Raw genomic sequence first — 24128 nt, forward strand, 5'->3', positions numbered from 1 at the left:
TTTGTGTGCATGTGTGTGTGAATGTGTGTTCATTATTCTTTAAATAGCCTCTAGATAGAGATGTGTGCTTGTCTTAGCTTGCCCTGCAGGTCTTAGCACCAATGACTTCACAACAATACATGATGTTGGCTCTTTATGGTAATGCACTGCTCTGGGAAAACATCACAAGGTTGCATATGAATTACGATATCCTCAGTGCTGCGTGGAATCCATCCATGAATAAGATGTTCAACTTTCCCTCAATGGCAAAAAAAAGTAATTGTCCTAATGTCCTATGTCATTTTTTTATTTATTTATTTTCTTTTCACACCGTAAAACAACTGTGTTTGTTTCAACAATTCTATTTCAGACATGACATAATTGGTATTTTATTAAGCTTTTAAACTACAAATTGAATTTTAAATAAAGCTTCTATATGTATGCACAATTGACTCACTGCTGAGGCTGCCGGGCTGCATGAGTTGGACATTTAATACCCCTCATGGTTAATTTTTGAGATACTGCTTTCACATTTATAAATGTCTGTTCATGTTTAGTGTAGGAGGTAAGAAAATAGCAAAGACCACAATTAAATTACAGTGGTATTAAATAGAAAAGTGCACAAATGAAAAGAATAGTCATAAAAGTTGTACCTTTTACTGATTTGAGGTGAAACTGTAAATACTCTGACACATTCTGATGAAAATAAACAATGTATTTTACATGTCAGATCCAAGACAGACACTGTGATCGTGTTTCTTACTGATTATAGTGAATTAGATTTGATTGACGTCAGAAAGAAGAAATTTGTCATTGTTTATCCTGTGTTTTTCATTGTTATTTTATCACCAGTGTAAGTCACTTGACTGCAGCACAGAGAACTTAAATCAACGTGAATTATCTGAACTGCTGGGTGCTGTTTCTTCCTGAAGGGCCCTGTCAGCTGACATTAACATACATAAGCAGGGTAATGGGTATATATAGTAAAATATAAGCTTTGTGAAGGACATTGATGGTTTCAATTCTCATTTGGTTCAAAATAACAGTGTTCTAATGCTGCTTACAATGTGCCTGTCTATTACCAAGAGATCAATAGCACTTGAGCTGAATATCATTATGGTTATTAGGCCTGCTTGTCCGTATGGTGATGAGGAATGAGGACATTACGCATGAGAGCCCGTGCATATGTGTGAGCGAGCACCTGAGTGTAATCACAAGTGGATTCGCTTGTGCTTCCACTGGTGCTATAAGGTGTATTATGCATGTGTGGCATGTGTGCAGAATACTTCATGATCAGCGATACACCGTAGATCAATGCTGAAGTTCATGTGCAAGGGAGCAGCTACAAGGTGAGAGGGAGAGAAAGTGATGGAGAGGGGAGAGGGGAAGGTGAGCAGAGAGGGGAGAGCGAGATAAGGGAAACACAGGCAGTGAGAATAACTTACGCAGGGACAGACAAAGGCAAAGACAAAGGTAACAGTGAATGATTGCTCCGGTAGAGACAGTCATGCCTGAACAAATGACCTGTCCGAACCTAAATGGAAACAGTATTTAGTTTATAAGGATTCTTTAACGCCTGTAAGTCATATTCGTTATTTCTCTATTAATCACACTGGCAAGAATTGCCTGTGCAGCCAAAGTCAGATAAAGCCTATTCCTCTGTGCCATACGCCAACATTGTTGTGCAAGAAAACTATTAAAAGCACATCACTGAGCTACGTCGTTTAACTTGGCGATGTTCCTCCATTATAATGAACACAAACACTGCAGTTTATTTTCAGCCAGACCCACATGCACCATTTCTTTGCCGTAAATGTTTAGCAAAGTCTACGGCTGAAATTGTCCCCCAAAAAATGCTCATGCTTACTCCTCTTTGTGTAAAGTTTGCTAAGAACTACAGTGCCCATCTGTTTTAGGGAAACTGTGTTGCCTTTTTAAAAATGAAACTGTGTATTTTTAATCTACGTTCACATCTTCTGTAGCGTCGACGGAGCTTGGGGCTGAATGCCACAAACAGGCTGGGGGAGAGATGAAACTAACACATTGCTGGTTTTGGTCTCTTTGTGCAGTTTACTGACAATTAGAAAGATAGAGAATAACTTTTAAGTGAGTGATAAACAAAAGCCTTCCATCAGGACACCTCAGGGCTGCATTATTATGTAGCTGTGCTCAAATCATAATCAGAGTTTGTTTGCAGAAACCCCTGCTGAGGTGTTTTTCAGTGAGACTTAGAATGTGATGGGCAGCATCAAGCAGCAAAATTGTTGCTATGGTAACTCACATTTAAATATGTTTAATACACAGTACATTGTGAATGTTTAATGGACATCTGCCAGCGAATGAGAAACTAATGAGAAACTTTTTTTTAGCTTAGGCAAAAGACGCAGGGAGTCACAAGTCAATCCTGTACCCATCACATACATGTCTGCTAAAGCTAGTTTTATCCTCAAATTATATTTGTACTGTGTCAGTGCAGGAGAAAGGCGGGCGAAATGAAACTCTCCGGGTCATCTGAATAATTTAAACCCATCAGAATCAACAAGAGTTGGCCTTGGCTCACAGTTGCGGGAAAATGTCACCGTGGAACATTTTGCACATAGCTAATGAAAAGTTCTGCCATAACAGGTCAAAACGCGACAGAGTGAACTGAATGAGGGAGAGGTGATGAGAATGATGAGAGCATGACAATTTAAAGTTCAAAGCAGGATGTGGATGGAGGCAGATGGCTGGGAGGGAAGCGCGGAGACAGGGGTGGAGGACGAGAGATATAGAAACTGACTGTGAGTGAGGAGGAGGAGGAGGAGGAGAGTGAGAACTTTGCTTTGAGAGAGAGAGAGGAGAAGGACTGAAGTGGAACGGAGAGGGATGGAGAAGAAGCAAAGGGTCTAAAGATGAATGGATATTGGAAAGGACAGAGGTAGAGAAAGAGTGATGTAACCCGAGAAGATAAGAAGGATGGGATGTGGTAGCGGGGAGGGGGGAGGGAGGGCAAGAGAGGAGGTCAAGGAATCAGCGCTCTGCAGAGACACTCAAGGACATTCACAAGTAAAAGCTGTAAAAAACGGTCATTTCAGCAAAATATTTCATGGGACGTGCTCTTCCTAATTTTTTTTTAACTTATAAATACCACTTTCTGATGACATCAGTTGGAAGAGGATTATGATTTCACTCTCGTACTTTGATAACAGCTTGATGCCACCTAAAGGCAGTGAAAGGGATAGGCAGGACCTTTTCTAAGTTATGAAAGTTTCAAATGATACATTATCTTCTTTGATAACGTAGTGGATTTAATAACACTCTACAGCTTGTCCCGCGGAATTATGCACTGGTCAAAAATCAATGCTCCCCGACTTACAAAGGCAAACACACTGCGGGAAAGCACCTCTTCTCTTCTCTTTCCATTCGGCATTCACTTGCCACATAAAGCACAAGGGCACCAGCTCCATCATCAAAGCTAACATCAAAGTCAAACTGCATGGTTTTCGCTAAGATGCGAGTAACTTCTTATGTAAATAAAGTCACACATCTGCTCTAAGTAACTTGACGGAGGAGGAGATCAAAGGAAAAACGGCATTTCTCACCAATGACATGCAAATGCACGCACATTACTTGGACTGGGAGTGGAAAACTTGGAGATGATGGGGGTGGACTGAAGAGAAAATGAAGACTGAGAGACAGAGAGAGAGAGAGAGAGAGAGAGAGAGGGAGACATGGCATGTATGAGACGCGGGGAGAGCAAAGGGCTGGGGGGAGGTTGAGGGGGAGTGAAAGACAGACAGAGGAAGACAGAGAGAACAAACAGTGTCAGGTTAATGTTAATGGGGACAGGCATCTTGTCCCATTAAATATAGATGGCTCTGTTATGGGACATGAAATATACATGAAACACTAGGTTGACATCTGTATCGGCTGTGTTAAGAGGCACGTGTGAGGAGACTGGGTGGAGGAAGCTAGCTCAAGTGAAAAACAGCAAAAACCAGAGGCATTGTGGCGAGAAAGACAGGAGGGAGGGGGACACGCTGACAAAGAGAAAGACAGGGAGGGAGATATCAGAGCAAGACAAGGATCTTGACAGCATTTGATCCCAGGTCAGTGGAGACATTTTTTTTTTCTTTTCTTCATAGACGAGAGCTTTTGCTCAGATGGGGATCAATATTTTATTGTTGGATCTTGTTGTGCTGTTGATCCTCCGTGTTTAAGTGTTAATCTGGGCTGTTCACTCAGTGCGGTCACGACAGGTCCCATGGGACTTATCAACAGAGCAGGTCTGCTAACCCTGGTGTCCCGGATAAAACTCCCATAAGGCTTGCATATATCCTTTAACCCTTGGGGTCATGGCCCCCCACAACTTTACTAAACCCATGGACAAAGGCAGTGTTGGAGGCAGCAGCGAGGTAGTTGATACAAGGATAAAGGCAACACAGAAAACACAAGTCAGAGGAAACATTAGCAAAATTCTCCATGGTTTCTACAGTGAAAACAACATTTGCCTCCAGTGCCTCTTCCCTAGGTCTCGGGTCTCTTCTGCTCTCTGTACGGAGCAAACTATGACTGTTTTCTTTCCTGTTCTTTACTCACTACAAAGGATTTACAATAACTAAAAGAAATTAGATCAGAACTATTTATGAACTGCTGATACAAATCAGTGGTTAAGCCATAAGCATAGCCGGACTATAATAAATAATCCATTTAATAATGTTTCCACTTCTGTATATTCAGATGATCATATCAGTTCAAATCTTCCTTTTGCTTCTGGCTGTTTCTTGTTGCTTGAAACTATCAGGAATGTCCCTGCACACAGTATATGTGCTTGTTGCATATGCTGATATACTTCTACAGGCTTTTATTTTCTTTTTCCCAGTAGCTATGAGCCAGTATGCACAAGGGCAGATATTTCACTTGTTATTCATTGTCAGTATCACTAACCCTCTGTCTTTGCCTCTGTCTGTTTCCAGTTGCTAGGAACCAGTATGAGCGAATGAGCAGTGATGTTACCATGCAGTGCGGCTCCCTGGACAACGACGCGTCGGTGTCATGGAAGGTGAACGGGACGGATGTGAAGGCCCAGCACCGTCTGGAGGGTCCCAGACTGATCCTGACCCAAGTGAACCTGGGCCACAACGGACTCTACAGCTGCTTTCAGAACCCGCACGGAGAGAGGCGTGACACCATCTTCCTCCACATCGGCTGTAAGTAGCCTGGCATATGCCCACCAAATATCATTTCTAATAAGACATGATGAATCTTTAATCATCCCGGAGGGGAACTGGGTCATTGCAGCAGTAAAGAGTGAAAGGAAAAGGCAGAATGGAAATGAGAGAAATATTAAAAAAAAAAAAAAAAAAAAAAAAGTGGTGTAACTGGAAATGATGCAATTACAGCTAAACTCTATTTGTAAAAGCAAAGATAAAAAACAATATAGAAAAATCTAAAACTGGAATTGCAGTTGTATTTTTTCCTAATTTCAAGCACCATGGAAATGTCATGGTCATGATTGATGAATGTTACGGCCCCATTATAGCAGTTCCTGCAGGCTGTTGCACCAGCGATGTGTAAGTTCAAAGGTTGTGTTGACATAGTGGAGGAATTTAACATAAAAATATGTTGCAACATGCAGTTTACTGACAAAGTGGAATTAAAGTAAGACTGTAACTTTTGCTGAGCAGTGGCCTCTGCAGCCACAAGTGGTAATTACAGGATCCCGGTGTACTGAATTCTGTTGGGATCCGAGTCATCTCATACATCATCTCAGTACAAACCAGCAATCATGCTGTCCGCTCACGTCAAGTCAGCATAAGGCTAATCTGATTGCTGTGACCAGAAACATCTGAACCCACAGCAGTAAAATGTAGACATCTTTACACCAGACTGAGTGACTAGCAACAGGGACAGGTAAGGGAGGGGTCCTCCCTCAGCGGGGGTGACGACCAACAGCTATTCTTGTCTTCCTCTGCTGTTTGTTACTTTCTGTTTTTGACCTTTTGACCTTTTGCTTACTGTTTTCTTCTGCCCTGTAACAATCAACACTTCTTGTGTGCTGTGGTCACCTTCCTTTTTTGTGTTTCTATGTTTTCATGGTGGTGGGAGTCACTCTGCTGTGGAGTGTGTCATTGGTGTCCTTTCTTTTACACTGGAACCTTCACATCTTGGTGCTGGGGGAAGAGTCATATAACACAAAGTGGTCTCACCCACCCATTTTAGAAGAAGTAGGATTTAGGATTCATTAACTCTGGGTCAGCACTGCCTATGACAAACTACAGTCATTTACATTTACAGTGGCAATAAAAAATGTGGAATGACCTGTTTGTCTGCATTGATCGGTCATAAAATGTGATCTGATCTTCATCTAAATCACAAGTGCAGACAAACACCTTGTCCCTAAGCTAATATCAGATGAACAATTATAATATTTCATGTCTTTAGTGAACACACCAGTTGAACATTCAAGCTGCTTGCGGAAAAAGTAAGTGAACCCTTGGATTTAATAACGGGTCAAATCTCCTTTGGCAGCGATAACTTCAAACAAGCTCTTCCAGTAACTGCAGATCACACCTGCACAATGTTCAGCAAGAATTATGGACCATTCTTCTTCATCAAAATGCTTCAACTCAGACACATTCTTCAGATGTCTGCTGTGGAGGTTTCTCTTCATTCCACAGCGTCTCTACTGGATTAAGGTCTGGGCTCTGACTGGGTCACTCCAACAGGTGGATTTTCTTTGTTTGAAGTCATTCTCCAGTAGATTTACTTTGAAGTTTAGGCTCATTGTCTTGCTGCATCACGCGACTTCTACTGAGCTTCAGTAGGTAGAGAAGCCGCCCTGTCATTGTCCTGTAAGATACCTTGATAAATTGGAGAGAAGTGGCCTCCTCTGTCATGCCCTCTCATGGACACAATGCTCCATGCACCATGATTTGAATAGAGTAGGTTCACGTTCATGAGATGTTAGCCAGCTCCAATGATTCCTTTACGCCTTCAGCTCTTACTCTGAGCTTCTTTTTTTTTTTTTTTAACCTCACAGATCATTCTGCGTTGCACCTTTGAAGTCATCTTAGCTTGGCGCCCACTTCCACGGAGTAGCCGCAGAACTAAATGGTTTCCATTTGTAGAGAGTTTGTCTAACTGTGGACTGATGATTATTGAACTGTTAGAAATCACTTTGAAACTCTGTCGAGCTTCATGCAAATCAACAAGTCTTCTGAGATTTCTCTTTTGTGAGGAATGTTTCACATCAGCAGATGTTTCTTGTGAACCCACAATGTTTCAAAATGTTTTTTCTTTTCTTTTTTTTTTTATTTGTTTTTTCTCATTGATTGGACTCCAGGTTTGATAACTCCTGATTCCACTTAACTTCAGTTTGTGCCATTTAGCCTCAGGGGTTCACATTTTTCCCAACCTACACTGCGAATGTTTGAACGATGTGTTCAGTATAAACGAGAAAAACACTCATTGCACAAACACAATTAAAAAAGACTGTACTTGTGCATTATTTTTTACTTAGATGGAGATGTGACCACATTTACTTTTTTTACTTTTTCTCAAGCTGACCTGCACACTCAGTACTGTTCTATACTAGGCACAAGTAAGTTCTTATGTATTCAGCTGATATCTGCTTGTTTGCCTGTAACATCAACCTGTAACCGTTTAGGTGTTGACTTTCGAAGAATGTTTTTGCCAGGATGGATGTAGTATATTTCATATCATCTTAGCAAAAAAGCATCAGATTACAACAACTGAGCAAGTATTGTTGAGATATTAATGAGGTTATGGACAAACACATGCTACACTTCACAATGAACACAGTCTATCGTTGCTATCTTAATTCCTGTCACTAGAGTGCAGTGGCTTTTTCTTCCATATTACCCAAATGATGCACTATGGGTGAAAACGTCTTTCATTTGCTTTCGTATCTGGAGGTGAGTGATGGTGGTGACACTAACTGTACAGTTCCTGTTGACTTCACACTTGAACAGGCAACAGGGCATGTATCGGTCCAAGGATGCATCTAAAGAATGAGCTCACCAGAAAGTTACAGAGCAGTTGTAGTGTAAGTAACTTTGTGCGGCTGACTTTGTTTGGAGGAAGGCAAGCTGCTACGCTTTGTGGAAGCTCACACCGCTGCAGTCAGCCGTGTGGTAAAGTAGCCGGTAGCGAGCAAGGCGAATACTGTTTGAGAAATTACACTCACTCTATTACTGCCACAATAGGGTTGAACAGAGGAAGTCAAGTGCTGAAATTATGACTTTATGTTAACGACATTGTAATATTGATGCACTCTGCATGAAATAATCACTGACCAATTGAACTGCAAAATTCCAAATTCCCATGATGCTGTTTCATAAAGATGAAAAATTATTGCAGTGCCCCCATAAGAGACTTTTTTCCATATTTTTGTTGCTTGCATAGTAAAACCCGTTAGCTAAATGAGAATTTTAATAGTAAGTTATAATATCTGAAGGGCTGCTTCATTTAAATTTCAAATGCAAATATAAAACTTGAATTGTCATGGTAACAGTCCTTGCAGTAGGACCCGCTGCCAGCTGACAAGCTCTAATGATTAGCTGTTAAAATGACATTCGGTCATTTTGCTGTTAGGGCTGCGCATCTTAATCATCATACAAAAGCTAAATGAGCGTCAATGTAACCACATATCATACTGGCCTGTGAGTTGGCAATGGCCTCCTCTGAGATCCATTATTCTGATGGTGAAGGTTTTATACACTGGGCCTGTGCATAATGATGGTGCTGAGATGGGGTATACTGTACTCGTAAATGACAAGTACCCCTGAGGGTAATTGGAATAAAAACACTTTTATTAAATGTGGTATTTAGCTTAAGTGAAAAATTTTAATCATGTGTGGATTATCTTTTAAATTAAACAAAATTAACAATAGTGCTCAGGGGGTTAAATCCTTATTTGGTTATTATCTGAAGGTTTTCTGTTGGATATTATCAGTTTAACACTTAATTTTGCACAACTTATTGTAATGCAACATCATTGTATATTGTGACTATTATTAATTAGTTGTTGTTCTTAAGAAAGTGCTGTAATTATTGTGTTACGCCATATATACTCAAGTAAGCCCCATTGGCTTTATTTAAGGCAAAACCAATATGAGTGTGGTTTGGGTTTCATTAATAACATCCACTAATAGCTCAGATTTACTGTGACAACTGCCTCGTCTAATCTGCACCTCAGCCCCCTCAGCTCTCCTTCAGTTTGGCTGAATAAATCTGTCACTGCAGCGATGCTCCGTGATTGATGGCTGCCCATCTCCTCTTAAATGACAAGTTTGAAAAAAAAAAAAAAAGATTTTCTAGGTAACAGTGATATAATGTCTTCTTATTGTAGTAGGAAAAAAAAAAAAACAGGGATGCACTTGTGCATTATCTGCGCTGGGCAGCGTTTCCTCACATATATGTGATCACTGTCTATCACCTTCCATTTGAGGCTGATATTAGTATAAGGAAAAGGCAGCATTTTAAATTAAATTCCCCCAGGGATCATAGTGTAGCTGCTTGCTGACTATAGCAGGTGATATTAGATAGCTCCTTGGCTCCAGTCATGGCAGGCCACTTCAGAACGGAGCCAAAAGTGACACATTTTGATACATTGCAAAAGGAAAACCTTGATTCATCACTCCCATGGCAAAGAAAAATATGAGCCCATACCAGTTTCCTTCTTCATTCTGACACTGCTGTAGTATTGAGTCCACCTCGGGTCTAAATCAGATTGAAAGGAAGGTAGACTGGTCCCTTTACGTTGCCTGCGCTGAGTCAAAATGTCACCGCAGCAAATGGCTTTACTGTGCTTCCGCTGCAAAGCGTATGCGCAAATCAGTGATCCTGTTTAAGCCTATTGAATGATAGATAATAAAACTAAGCCGTATAGGGACGGAATCACCCTTCTGGAAAAGCAGCCACCTCATGTCCACATCAGCTAAATAGGAAACCACACCTACCATGACTCCGTCCACCTGTCGACAGGACCAACACAAAGCCAAGCACACACCACCTATCAGGATCTCCTCCCAGGCTGATGTTAAACGTAACATTTCCATGCAAGTGTTTGATGAATGAGACTGTATGGCAGTGTGACAGTTTGGTTAATCATATCGGCAGTGATGAATTACTGAATGCTGAAATAATACTGAATTAATGAGAGTTTTATGTCATGGTAGATTATGTCAGCAGGGTGAATGATGCAATGCATAAACAGACCAGTATATGTGCATGTGTGTGTGTGTGTGTGTGTGTGAGAGAGAGAGAGAGAGAGAGAAAGATTGAGATAGAGAGATGTACACTGCGTCTGAAAGCTAGTATGTGTGTGTGTGTTTGTGTGTGTGTTTCGTTTACTGGTGGTAATTTTCTGCATCATAATGACACTTTGGTGGTCTCAGTGTGTGTGTGTGTGTGTGTGTGTGTGTGTGTGTGTGCGCGCGCGCGCGCGAGAGAGAGACAGTTGCACTGTGTAACGATTCATCAGGGGGGAATTACAAGTTTGTGAGAACAATACCCCAGTGGTCTAGCCTGGCAGCGAATATAATTGCCTTGATAACAGTTTGTGATTTTATGACATGTTCATGGCACACAATGGGCCAACACCGACTTTAATTCTGCCTTTCAAACTACTTGAAACTCAGATTGTCATCTCGCACTCTGTCTCCCGCTCAAACTCCAACTGTACTGTTTTTTTTTTTTAATTTGCCTTTTCTCGACATATTTTCTCATTAGCACATCGCTCCCAACTATTTCTACACTGCTTTTCTCTTTGTCTCTTTTTTGTCTGCGTTTTTTTTCACGATGGTAACTGTCACCTACAAAACTTTGTCATTGTGCTGTGTCGATACAGTGATAATGACATCATGACAGGCAACACTTGTTGTGATTACCATCATGATGATAGTTTGATTTTATGCAGTGTTTATGGCTTACACCGGGGGCTTGTTATGTTTTACACAGATAGAAGTGTTATCAGGAGAATAGCACAGAGCCATCTGTCTATGCTGTTTTGTTTTGTTTTTTTATTTCTCCTTCACGCTTTGTCTTTCGTTTCCCTCAAACTTTATAATTATCCCTCTCTCTGTCTCTTCCACATATTGAACTTTCTGTGATATTTGTTTTTTTATGTGCAGTCCATCCAGTCCTCCCTGCCTGGGCCTTTCTGTCTCACTCCCTCACTCTTCTTCAGATCCTCTATACGTCCTCTCCCCCTCCGTCTCTCGCCGTCTCTGTGTTTCGGCGTGTAGTTTGCGGCAGCATCTGTTCGCTGTGTGTTTACACTGGTTTGCATTAAGAACAGAGGACGTCACACTATGAGCCCATACCCCTGTGTGTGTGTGCGCGCGCGTGTGTGTGTGTGTGTGTGTGCTTGTTCCACCTTCACACCAAATTCATGGAGCATTTGTGATCTTTTTCCAGGAGTTGTTTCAACATAATGTCAGCACGAGGAGACCACAGTCGTGTGTGTGTGTTGACTTGTGTTTTTATGTGAAGGCATGGTGCTGCTATGATGTCTGCTTCTCTTCCTCTTTGTATTATTTCACCACTGTATATAGCTGTGGGTTGTTTACATTCTGTCTGTCACTTTGGATATATTCAACACTACAATTACTCCCAAAAAAAAAAAAAAAAAAAGCACAAATGTCATTTTGCGTTGTGTGCTGGCATGTGTGTATATGTATATGTATGAGTATGTGCATGTGTTCAGTTGATACACACACAGGACAGGATGTTATTGTCCCACGGGGGTTTAAAAGAGGTGTTTATCTCCTCCATAAGCAAACACTCGGCGACACACGGGAAAAACATACACATACTAGCACACTCCAGCACTGGGGGACTCGATGACATCTTTAGATATGATGTGCGGTGGGTGTGACAGTGACAGACTGATAAAGAAAAGATGAAAGACTATGGACGGCAAAAGTTCATTATAATTTCATAAGCAAGATGTCGTGAAATTCTTGAGCTCTTCGGTGAAATATAACATCCTTCTCTTTTGCTGTCACACAGGGGAAGTTATTGCTGTCCTGCCCTTTTCTGGTTTTGTCCACTCTTCTATCGCTGGATGCACTGGCCGTCAGCTAAACAATTTATAGCATCACAACATGAACTGAACCCGCCCGGTCATTCAGCCTCCCGGCTAACACAACATCAACTGCAGTGGGTCATATATATCCGGCCATTCACCCTGGTGACCTGTCACACAGTCGGCCTGCAAGACACATAGTCTGCCAGAAAGCAGCCAGTTGCACTGCTAGCTTCAGGGTTACCGCGTGTGCGTTCCGTTGCACTTTAGTTTCATTATAATTTGGGAGTCACACTTGAACTCAGTAAAACATGTTACACAATACAAATTAGTTATGACAAGGTGTTACATCATTTCTCATTAACTGTTGCCATGGTGAAATTATTGGAAAGATGGCAATAGATTAATAAAACACTAGAGGAACTTTTTCATTGATACTTTACACTGACATGGACCCTAAATCTACAGTTACCAGTATGAAATAGATAATGGTCCATACATTTTGTAATACTACCGTCTAGTGTGGGTCTTTTACTTTTTGTCACTAGATATAGTTGTGCTTTTCTCTCTTATATTACCTGAATGCTGCACTAGATGGAACCTGACTCTTTGTGACAGGGTTTTGATTATGATGGATTGTCGTTGTAGCATAAATAGCAACAACACAATTAGACAAAGTCGCCTGTTCACTGTGAAACAAACTACTTTCAGTGTGATGTTAGTTTTATGGCCGATTTGTGTGTGTGTGTGTGTGTGTGTTTGTTTGTTTGCAGGAAGCTCAAACAAAAAAAAAAGTCCATCTCTAGTGCAGGTAGCTGGCTAGGCACTGTTACTCTAGCATGTTAATGATGCAACGTTTAGTCTAATGACGCCTTGCAACAGAGCAGAGTTGGTTTTGTAGGGACCATGGATAAACTGTTGCCTAAGGATGAGAGATGCAACAGTTCTGTACACAGTTGCAGAGGGATGTCCTCTTCAAGAGTAAACCTCAGTCGCTGAGTGCAGTGATTTGGCACAGAACTGTGAAATTGCGATGGCCCTCCAACCATTAGCACACACATATCTCAAAGCTCTGTTGCTGATCCCTCCCCATCTTTCGAGCCCATTAGCCAGCTACTCAGGCAGTCACTGAGCCAGCCAGTCACTCAGCCTGCCAGCTGACACTAGACAAGAGGAGATACTATTTTTCTTTTTTTTTTCTTTTTTTTTTTTTTGTGTGACCACATTCCTGACAGATAATTCATGGGACAATCAGGGCACTGCAGACAAAGCACCCCCATTACTGGAACGACAAGATTTTAAACATCTGTAATGAGGAAAAAATTTTTTATCGTGAGCGAGAAGGGCGTCTGCGTAGTGATGAATTTATGCCATACATCATCTCATAAGAAAAGGGGGTTCTAGCTTTGGCAATGAGTCATTCTTGTAAACAAATGCAGTCTGAGCTGCTCTCAGATCACAGCGGAGCCATTATGTAAACGTACTTGTGGTGTATACTTTTGTTTTTTCTTTTCTTAACGCCACAAATGATAACAGAAGTCTTAACCACCAGTGTTGTGGATGTGGGTTGGGTTGTGAGGCCAACTCCATTTGGCTTGGGTTAAGGTGTGTGTACGCATGTGTGTTTGTGTGTTTGCATGCATGTGGTTTGGACTTAAAAAAAGCTCAGGAAAAGGGAAAGCTCACTTTGGTTACAAATGCAACAAAATCCGTTCTTTTCCTTCATCTTCAGCTCGCTCTCTCGTGCTTTCTCTCTCAGTCTAATGAATAAAGGAAGGTTATGAGTCTGAGTTTGAGTGACACTTTCATCTGGTGGCATACTGCAAAAGATGCATCACCTACTCTACGATGAGGTTAAATTAAATTTCACACTAGTCATTATTATACGCAGAATGTTCCAGCTGAAAGATGCAAACACAAATACACACATTGGGATAGCTTCTGTCTGTGGACACAAGAGCGGCACATCTTCAGGCTTCTCCTGACCTTAATTGGACCGAATACACATGTGGCCCTCACCCTGTTCTCAACCCAAGGACATCATTTAAGACAAATCTAATTGGGTACCCCAATTAAGTCCACGTTTAGATAATCCATACCTGATTAGTTTGTTAAATCAAATGTTTAGCTCCAAATGTAGCCTATGGAAGACAAACACACACACACACACACACACACACTCACACTGAGTGATTGGTCGCCCTCAGCCACACTGAGGATGAGTTGAAGTTGGAGTGAGTTCTCTTGTTAGATTGATGTGTATCTCTTACCCTCCGGTAACTTATTTCCACACACAAACACCAATTGATATCTCTTTCCTTTCTCTGGGCAGCTTGTTTTTGTGTGTATCCCCACACACACACACACACACACACACACACACACACACACACACACACACGCACACACACACACACACACTCAGGGGACCGGCGCTACATTGCTGGGTAATGGAATTGTCTTGTCTCCTTGCAGACAGATCGCTATGGAGGAGGGTGAACACGTAGAGCTCCATCTCCTCTGGGACCTCCTGTTAAAACCTGGAAGTGTTTGGCCCCACATGTAAGGCCACCGCTCCAGCTACTCAGCTTCCATTTTAATTACTCCCCCTGCTTGTCCCAGAACTCGGTCAGTCATAATAAATAGAAAATACCTGCACGTGGAGGATTTCCACAGCTGGAGAAACGAATTGCACAGTTTGTCAACCTCAGCTGGTCTCTCCGGGCCTGTCTCTGTCAGTGTGAGACGCTGCCCCCAGTCTGCTGCAACTCTGTGAAATGAACATTTTTTTAAAAATTCAAATGTATGTTTGGAGGGTAAGACCTGGAGGAGTGACAAACACTAACAGGCAATGACAGCCAGACTCAGGAAAGTGAATCTTGATGACAACCTGCCACATGAAGTTTCTGATTTACAAAGAACTGAAGAAACTAAAATCATATTTTTATAACCCTAGAAAGCTTCTGGCTAAACACGTATCTCCAGAATGAAAAATATAAAGACCGTGCCACAGATCTGAGTGTCAGATTTAGGCTTATGTCACAAAAAAATTGGGAGTTGCAGAGGATTTGGCCCAGAGTCTCCAGTGACACAACACCGTGACTTTCTACTTCCAGAGGAACTGTACCGTAGCTGACCTTTGACCTCTGAAGCAAGAACAGGACATTCCTGCTGCAATCAATAAAGCATATGGTCAAAAAAAAAAAAAGTCTGGGAGACTTGATGAGAATTTTAATGCTAAGTGTAAACCGACACATGTACATGTTGGTTTACAGCTTGCACAGGAAAATAAATGCTAAATGAATTCATCTCGATGGATTTCCATTGTCAGTTTTTTGGGGTTTTTTTTCACCTCATCAGCCATCATCCTTCGCATCGGCTCGTATGCATTCCTCTCCCGTCTCTCTCTGCTTCTCCCTCCATAACGTTTTCTCCTCTTTTGTTCCGCTCCATATTGCCAATTTCTTCCATCTCCATTTTTTGCTCTATTTACAGGACAACAGCAACTCCCATCACTTTATTGTAGCAGACAACCATAACAAATGGGAAAATGGGCCCAGTTTCGGAAGTCAATGGGAATCCATGAGGGGAATTCAAACATATTAAAAAAAGAGAGAGTGCGCGTTGGCTTATTTGTATCCGTTTGGTTATCAGGAGAAATCTGGTGAGATAGATTGTTTTCCCTTTCCTTCTCTCTCCATGCTGCCTCAGAGAGAGACGGTGTGACTCTCAATGACAAAAGGTGTTTTGTCCATTCAGTTTTAAATACATCTATGCATCAGGTTACAGCTCATACACACACACACACACACACACACACGTACATGAAGGTAGAAAAACAGAATTTCAAGGCTTTGCAGCTCAGCCAAGGGAGTTAGTCTTTTCTTAAAACTTGAGTCCAGTATTCTGTTTTTTTTTTTTCCACAACATTTTTCATTTTATTCCTGCACATACTCACACTCACCCATCATTCTCAGCATGTAGCAATTTTTTTTTTTTTCCTTGACTACTGTACTGGGCTACCACTTTTCTCCTCTTCGTATCTTCAAAATTCTGTCTCGAGCCTGTGCTTTCTATCTCATTCTGTTTCTTTCTTTCACATCCACTAATCCTCTTAGTCTATCCCATATCACCTCTTACTTTCTCCTTCGCTCGTCATCTTTCCCTTTGTGTAGTTTGGTCCTGCTCCTGCTGTCCTTAGGGGGCATCTGCTGTATGTTAGTATGTATTATGTGGCTGTAATCGTCATCTATAGTACTGATAAACACAGGCTGGTGAATTCCAATCGTACTGTTGACTTGCTTTACACTCAGGTCCACTGAGGTAGTTTCAAGAAATTACTCCAAACGACATCTCAGCTCATTTTAAGATAAAAGAGCCTTTTTTTTCTCCTTTGCAAATATATCCTTCAAAATTGGTGAGATTTTATTTTGTAAAAGGGAAACAAATCTGTTAATTTGATTGAATCTTGATTTGATTGAATGGTCGAATCACCGAAACAATAAAAACTGATTTCAGAAAAATCTGTTTAATTCTACAAAAGCATGTGTACGTGTGTAACATGTTTAAGATGTCGATGGCCTGGTGGGCGTGAACGACGTTGTCATGGATCTGAAGAGTGATACGTTAGATTAAAACAAGCCTCAGAGAGAGTTCAGGCTACACTGTAAGCACATACGCAGATTAGAGGAAGAAGAGAGCACTGCAAACACAAAACTGTATGTAAGTCAGTTGAATTTAATAACAAGGGCTTGCGGTTCAAGTTGGCTATGTCTGGTAAAAGTTTGCCAGGGAAGAAGCTGTAGTGCAGGGAAACTAAGTTAGATAAAGACCAGCTAGAGACAGAGGAGCTTAGTTTAAGGACCAGCAGCCTAACACAGGAAATAGTGCAGGCAGAAAGCAGGAGTCTGGATCTTTGTGAGGATTTAGCAAAAAAATGAGATTGTGCATGCACTGATGAGAAAAAGTAAAGTAGCTGCTGTACTTTCTCTGCTAGAAGAATATGGAGCCACACAGTTAAAGGCATTTGTGTTGATTACAAATGATAAAACAGGAAGAAATGCAATGTATGAGTTCAGAGAATCTATTTTCATATCAAAATAAAGATTATGAAACAGCAGCGAGTGGTTGTGATTGAGAGAGGATGTGGTTTCGAAGCACAGTTGAGTGTCGCTGGTAACACAAACAGCTCAACAGACACATGCGCAATTATTCTAAGCAAGTTTGGTTGCCACACAACTGTTAGCTAACCTGAAATACTGAGGGAGATACTGCTGTTGAGAGGGGAAAAAAAGGACTAAAAAGAAGGTTCGAGACACATTTGCTTGTTTGTTCCCAAACAAGGGAAAGGCAGCTCTCTATGGAGAATGCAGGTGAAGTTAGCAGATCAATCTCGAGGTGTAACTTTTTAGTGTCTGTGTAACACCGATGTTGTGTGCAGCAAGACCGAAGTCGAGACAGGGGCGTGCTCACGTGTGTGAGAAGCATCAGGCCCATGGTTTTGTTTTCAGTGGCTTTAAAAGCAAACTTGAGTGGCTGGGGCATCATGTCTAGTCCTCCAAAATGCTGCTCCTCGCTCCAATTAAATCCTCAATGCTCCAGCTCCGTTCCACTCAGATGCTCTGCATGAAACAAATCCATGGGAGGATATCTGGTAATTGGCAGTGTGAGATGAGTGTGCTGTTGCTGTCTTAAACCTTCTTGTTCTTTGCTCTCTTGTACTAATCCGTCACCTTCTCCAACTTTTTTTTTTTTTTTTTTTTTTTAAATGTCAATCTTCAGAATTCACAAGCTCCCTCGCTGTTTTTCTCCCTCACCGCCTCCTCTGTCCTCTTCTTCCTGTCATTTGTGAGCACCCAACCTGACTTTCATAGATTACTGATCATTGGATTTAACAGGGTTTGAGAGGCTCTGGGCTCAATATCATCCCTGGTTCAAAAAATAGCATTTTCATCCACCTCTTTCTCATAATAAAAAAAGGATCATCTGTAAATTGAAGTGAGCCAGGGTCCTGTGTCTCTCCTCTGCTCTTTTCTTGTGTCTCTCTCCCTTTCTCACTTTAATTACCCATCCAGAGGCAGTGGAATAAACCGAATGACTGTATTATTATCTTGTCTCCTCTCCTCGCTCCGCTTTCCCGCCGTTGACATGCAGCAAAACACAAATGTCTGAGCATTGCGTGTGTTTGTGGGTGTGCGTCTGTGTTGCCGATTGTGGGTGCCTTTTTGTGCTCTTCATATTAATTTGTCACTCTGTCTTTGCGGCTGTGCATACGCACCCTTTGTTTTGAGCCAAAAATTTGCAGCTGCAGTTTTGTGCATATATGTGTGCGAGTGTGCGTGCGCGGCAGCGGCTGTCACTGTGTGTTTCGTGTCCGCGCCAAGAAGGTAAAGGCCTGTTCCCTCTTGATTAGTGTCCAGTGAAATAGAAATTTCTGGGCTGTCTCGGCCCTTTTACGATGTGTGTGTGTGTGTGTGTGAGAGAGAGAGAGAGAGAGAGAGAGAGAGAGGAAGGAAAGACCAGAAAGTATTCCTCCTGGCTCAGTGTCCAGCAGTGAGGTTGAGCAGTTTGCTCCATTGACGTCAAGCAACTGAGGAATGGTCAGATATCCATGAAAACATGCTCACTGGCCATTCCTTTGTGTGTGTGTGTGTGTGGCTGCAAAAGAAATTCAAATGTCAGATGCTTGGAGAGGTAAAACTGTCCCCTCCCGCTGACCCTTTCAGCCAGCCCTGTCACATCCACTCAGTTTAATGTGTCGCAAACCTAAAACCAAAACTCTACAAAAACGTCTCGTCAAAGCACAGACACAGGAAGTGTTGAGCGTTACAAAGACTTTTCTCAATGTTTTAACAGTCACACACGTGTTTAAATGTGCTGCCGTCTAAATAAGCTCATACTTTGATAAATGCGATGCTGTATAATAGTTTATAGACAGAATAATGACACACTAACTTGAGCAGAGCTATATGCATCTTGTGCCGTGCTATAGCTTTTAACCCATGTGTACATGCAGACGACAAGTTGCAACCCCTGAGGCTGAAAAATGAAGCCAACAGGGAAGTGCCAAAAACTGCAGTCCCTTCAATGGCCACTTGAATCTGGCTCCAAAAGTGAGTCAATCCCCATAGACTCCCATGTTCAAATGCCCAAATTTACAGCAGAAATTAACACGTTTACAAACTGATACAAAAAAATGTTTTGGTCTCCATAGCTAATTTCCATCTTCATGACAACTATAAGGGTGGTGAATTTTAACATTACACACCTATTTAAGTTTTATTAAGGTTTAAAGTTCTGCATAATTGAGGGCGTGTCACTTTGAGTGACAGGTGGGGAAGCGTATTTTAGCCACAAACTGACATGCACCAAAGTCTCGGCTCCACATATGCCTCACCTCCTTGCCCAGATTAGCCGGGAGTCAGGCACTGCCAAGATGGCGATGGCAGAGCAGCCCACTCCGAGCTTCTTCAGAAACATACGTCCATCTTTATTTACAGTCTATGGTAGACAACAGCTGCAATACTATTATCACTGTTCACGTGCTTTGTGTGTAGAAGATTGAAAAGTATCTCCACCAGGAGGCAGATTAGGGCTTAATCATCCCGGCCAAAAATATAAATATATATCTTCCTTCCACTGTTTAAACGAGGTAAACTGCAACCTTGGCTACACTCAAGGAGGTTATAGTATTGTCCACGCTGTGACCACGGCATGAAAAAGGCAGCAGCAACAACGTAGATGGCGTGTCAAGTTGGAAAGCTTTGTGAGTTTCCGCCATTGTTTTGGTGCTCCTGAAGAATGCAGGACATACGAGGTAGTCATTATGTACACTGGAATATGTAGTTACAAGTAAGTTTATTGCAGCTTAAAAGTTGCCATATCTCATATTTATAGTCACTGATAATGTTGATGAAAAACATGCATTAACTGTTGTCTGTGCAACTCTTGGGGAACTCTATTTAACCTGTAGGATACTACTGAAAAGCTGCCACCATGGTAAACAGGCTGTGAACAGCTCACTGTTGAGGCGTTAAAAGTCAATCGATATTATGGGAAATTAAGTGAAAACTGGGTTCATGTCTGATGCCTGTAGCCTGACTTTTAATAACCTTTTCATGAGATACATTTCATGACCGGGGCAACTCATCAAATATAGATCATCATCTATATTACATCATTATCATTATAAATTGTTAAATTCCAATGCAGCACATAGAATACTGTACATGACCCATGACAGAGATGTTTCAATTTTAGAAGGACAACCAGAATCTTCACTGTGCATTTTTATTAAAGTTATACAAAATGCCATAAAACTCTGAAATAGAGAAGTGAGCAAATTAATAAGGGATTCCTCGACCCTCATCTACAAGACTGCTCGGCTACGATGGGGGTTTTAATAAACTGTGATGTGTGTGGACTCGTGTGTGCGACAAGGAGAGAGTATGACAAAGAGACACAATGTAATGTGTGTGTCTGGGGATGAAAAGAGAGCAGGGAAAGGATACTAATGTGTCGATGTATGTGAGAGAGCAGAGGGCTAAATGAGCACATGTATGAATGTGGAATCCAACATGCATATGTGCACTCATGCATCTCAGCGACCGTGTGCACCATACTTCTCCCCCTATATCCTTATATGTGTGTGTAATGGACTGGGCCTTAACATAATTTCACGCTTCAGGATAAAAGTGACTTTTCCATTTAGTCTATTCGGCCCATTTCTATTTGATGCAGAAAACTAATCTGCACTTCCAAAGGAGATTGTTTCTCACTCACTCACTGACTTATTAAACGGATGGTAATGTATAGAAAGACTGCGCGCCCGTTAAAATGGGCTCCGCCATTGTGTTCTGCTGCACACACTGCTTCTGTAGAAACAAAGAAAGATGTCTGCGGTGGCGTTTTTGAGTCCAAGAAACAGCTGATGTCACGTCAACAAAGAGTCGTGTGTTTGAGGCAAAGTGGCCTTGAGCAAGTTAGTGAAGCAAGAGTCTGTCAGTTCAACAAAATACCCACACAAATACCTACTTTATGTAATTGCTATTGTACATCATGAAAGGTAAACACAGGGAATTAATGCCTATTGAGCCAGTGAGTGAGTGCAAGCAATAGTCAGCTGGTTGTGTTACAGAGGAGGCTGAACACAAGATTAAGTTTCATAATAACCCTGCAATAACTTTGTTGTCTGTTATTCTGTTGTGTGGTAATGTGTATTTTATGTTTAGGTTTTGTCCTTCTGCATAAAAAAGATTAAAAGCTACACCAAGGCAGCGTCATTGAAAAGCTGTTACATGGGATATCACTGTACTTGTATGTTTTGTGTATGTTTACCCAATGCATACTGTAGTTGCTTTACATATACATATGTATGCTTTGTGTATCAATTAAGTCTGGTAGCAGTAACACAACCTTCAGATGCTTTAGTGATTGAAGACCAGCTCTCTCATATAGTGCAGTACTAGATGTGAAAGTGGACATAGAGAGTAGAAATAGAAGTTGCAATAAATCCAGTACAAGTAGTGGTAGTAGTAGTAGTAGTAGCAGCAGTAGGAGCAGTAGTAGTTGTGGTATTGGTATGGTATTAGCTGCATTGGTATCAGCAAGAAAAGATCATTTGTCTGTGCCTCCAAAGCCATTACAGCTATTGGGGTTATAGCACCCTGGTGAAATTACTTCTTTGTTAAGGTTAGCGGTTGATCATCGTCATAGTTACTACAAATACATGGCTAAAGTTTGGGAATGATCTTGCAGTTGGAAACAGGAAATTATGTTAAAATCTGAAGACTTCACCCATCAATCCGCCTCCCCTCAGACTAGGGATTTAACAATACCAGAAATTTGAAATCCCATGATTCTCAAAGGATGGGTTCTTGTGACGTCCCTAATGCAGATTTTGCTGACTCTATATGTCATTCAGAGGCACTTTCTTTAGGAGGACAGTCTCTTTCACTGGCCAGTGTCAAATGTTTAAAAGGTATTAGCAGTAGCACTGTAGTACAGGCAGCATGAGGAAGTAGTTTGTAGTGGTACAATTTGTTGTAAAAGAAACAATTTCAAGCACAATTGTGAATATAATTGACTGACATACACAATTAGTGGATGTTTGGAGCAGAGTGGGAGCTGTGGTTAGAGGAACAGCAGTTGTAGTAGTAAGAGCTGAAGCATTAATAGTAATAGCTGTAGCAGTACTAGTACAAGCAGTAGAGGTGTTAATGGTGGTGGTGAAAACTTAAAACAGGAGCGGTGCTCTTACCATGAGAGCAGCAGTAGTGGTAACACGTAACTTAGTACTTTATTCATATGGCAGCAGAACAGCATTCATCTCTGATGAATAAAGGATTACTGGGTTTTGTGAGAACCCAAGTATTAAGACACAGCCGCAGCACTGCTGTCTTCATGGAGATGTCTCAATTACACCAGCTTGTTGGTCCACTCTCAGGGGACCAGGCAGCTGTGAGCCTGGACTGTGGCTAAATGGGATAGTCCCAAAGGACAGATATACTAACAGAACACAACAGCAGGGAACGGACAGGGAGAAAGCAGCAGCAGGGGCAGGAACAGTGAGACAGAAAGAAGGGGAGGAGGATGAAGTAGAAGGCAAGAGTGTGGTTGATTTTGCAGCTACAAAAGCTTTCGGACTGACACTAAAATTTGGATGAAACAATTCCTTTGCGCAACTCACTGCAACTAAATCCGTAGAAATATACCGACCAGAAACGGTTCATTAAAAAGAGGTATAGAACTTAGATGCAGGATATGAAAGAAAGCCTTAGAGGAAGGGAAATGGGAAGTAGAAACTCCACTTGTGCTCAGGATAAACAAACACTGCCTTCTGGATGTTCAAATACACAAACACACCGACACACGCATGCTCACGCACACATACAGACACACACGTTGCGGTGGGAGGATGAAAGGAGTCTCGAACAAACATAGCTCCTGTGTCGAATGAGCCGCTCTTATTGTGGAAAAACACAGAGATGTTGGTCTTGGCTGGACAAGAATGTGGGCTGCATCGGCAATGTATATGTGTGTGTGTGTGTGTGTGTGTGTGTGTGCGTGTGTGTGTGTGCGTGTGTAGTATGTATGCGCACCAATGACAGCTCAAGCTTGCTAGTTATTTCGCTTCGAACAGTCAGCACACACACACAGACACACACATATACAGACAGCCACACTGACTAAAACACAAAAGATGGTCTTGAGAAGTCTAATTATCTATTTTGCACTTTTAATCTGGCTGTTTTTGGCACAATTTGGGTTGTACAAGTGTGTGTGTGTGTGTGTGTGTGTGTGTGTGTGTGTGCGCGCATGTGTCTTCCTTCCCCTTTCCATTATTCCCTTCACTTTGCTCCATCTCATTCTGTTTCTTTCTTTTTCAAGACTTTTTTTTTCTTTAATCCAGGCATCAGCAGCCAATTTCGTTCATCCTCTTTTTTCTTTTTTTTTTCCCCCACATTATGAAGCGTACCTGTTCATGTCGTCTGACTAAATTCTTCCTTGTTAGCTTTCAAGTGCTGGGGAGGGCAAATCACAGAATGCGATCAAACAGCACGCTGCTGTGAGGTGAGATCTTTCCAGCTATGACTGACTCACTTCTTCAGGAACTGCAAAACATTCCTTCCTTTGATTTGAATGTGAAACACGTTCAGTTATCCTTGAATTGGTTTCACTCTTTGTGGATTACATAAGCTCTTACCAAGTTTTCCATTAAGATCAGCGTGTTCGAGAGACTGCTGCAGATGTGATGCACTAATTCAAATAGACTAGAAAGTAATTGGTTTTGAGCTGTGGCAAAACGCTTGCACGTCCTGTATCACATCATGGCATCATCACATGATACAGTTAATAGTGAATAATGAATCATAAGAGTATGATGTAAATAGTCTACCCTCTTCTAGCATGATGAACTCAGAGACCAGCGCATTATCTTGATGAAGCATGCTCAATAATATATAACATATATTAATATATAAGTGTCAGTCTGAATTTTGAGTCTGTTTATGGCTTTATCTCTGTTCCCCCAAAGTCTTTGTCTCTAATCAAAGGTGTGAAACTCCTCTTCGATTCAGTGTCAGAATCAGTATCTGCATCTGAGTGTTAAGCATGCTGG

The 24128-nt window shown here is 41.6% G+C and overlaps 1 protein-coding gene across 2 annotated transcripts in view; it reads left to right on the forward strand.

Moving 5' to 3' along the window:
- cntfr (ciliary neurotrophic factor receptor) overlaps nucleotides 1–24128 on the forward strand; it is a 230217-nt gene that overhangs the window by 127539 nt on the left and 78550 nt on the right. For both annotated transcript variants that reach the window (XM_071465293.1, XM_071465294.1), the window contains exon 4: nucleotides 4935–5168. In XM_071465293.1, the coding sequence (XP_071321394.1) occupies nucleotides 4935–5168 (234 nt within the window). The remainder of the gene's footprint in view (nucleotides 1–4934; nucleotides 5169–24128) is intronic.

Source organism: Trachinotus anak, unplaced genomic scaffold, assembly GCF_046630095.1.
Source record: "Trachinotus anak isolate AG129_WGS33_773 ecotype Australia unplaced genomic scaffold, CSIRO_AGI_Tana_v1 ptg000028l, whole genome shotgun sequence".
Lineage (NCBI taxonomy): Eukaryota > Metazoa > Chordata > Actinopteri > Carangiformes > Carangidae > Trachinotus > Trachinotus anak.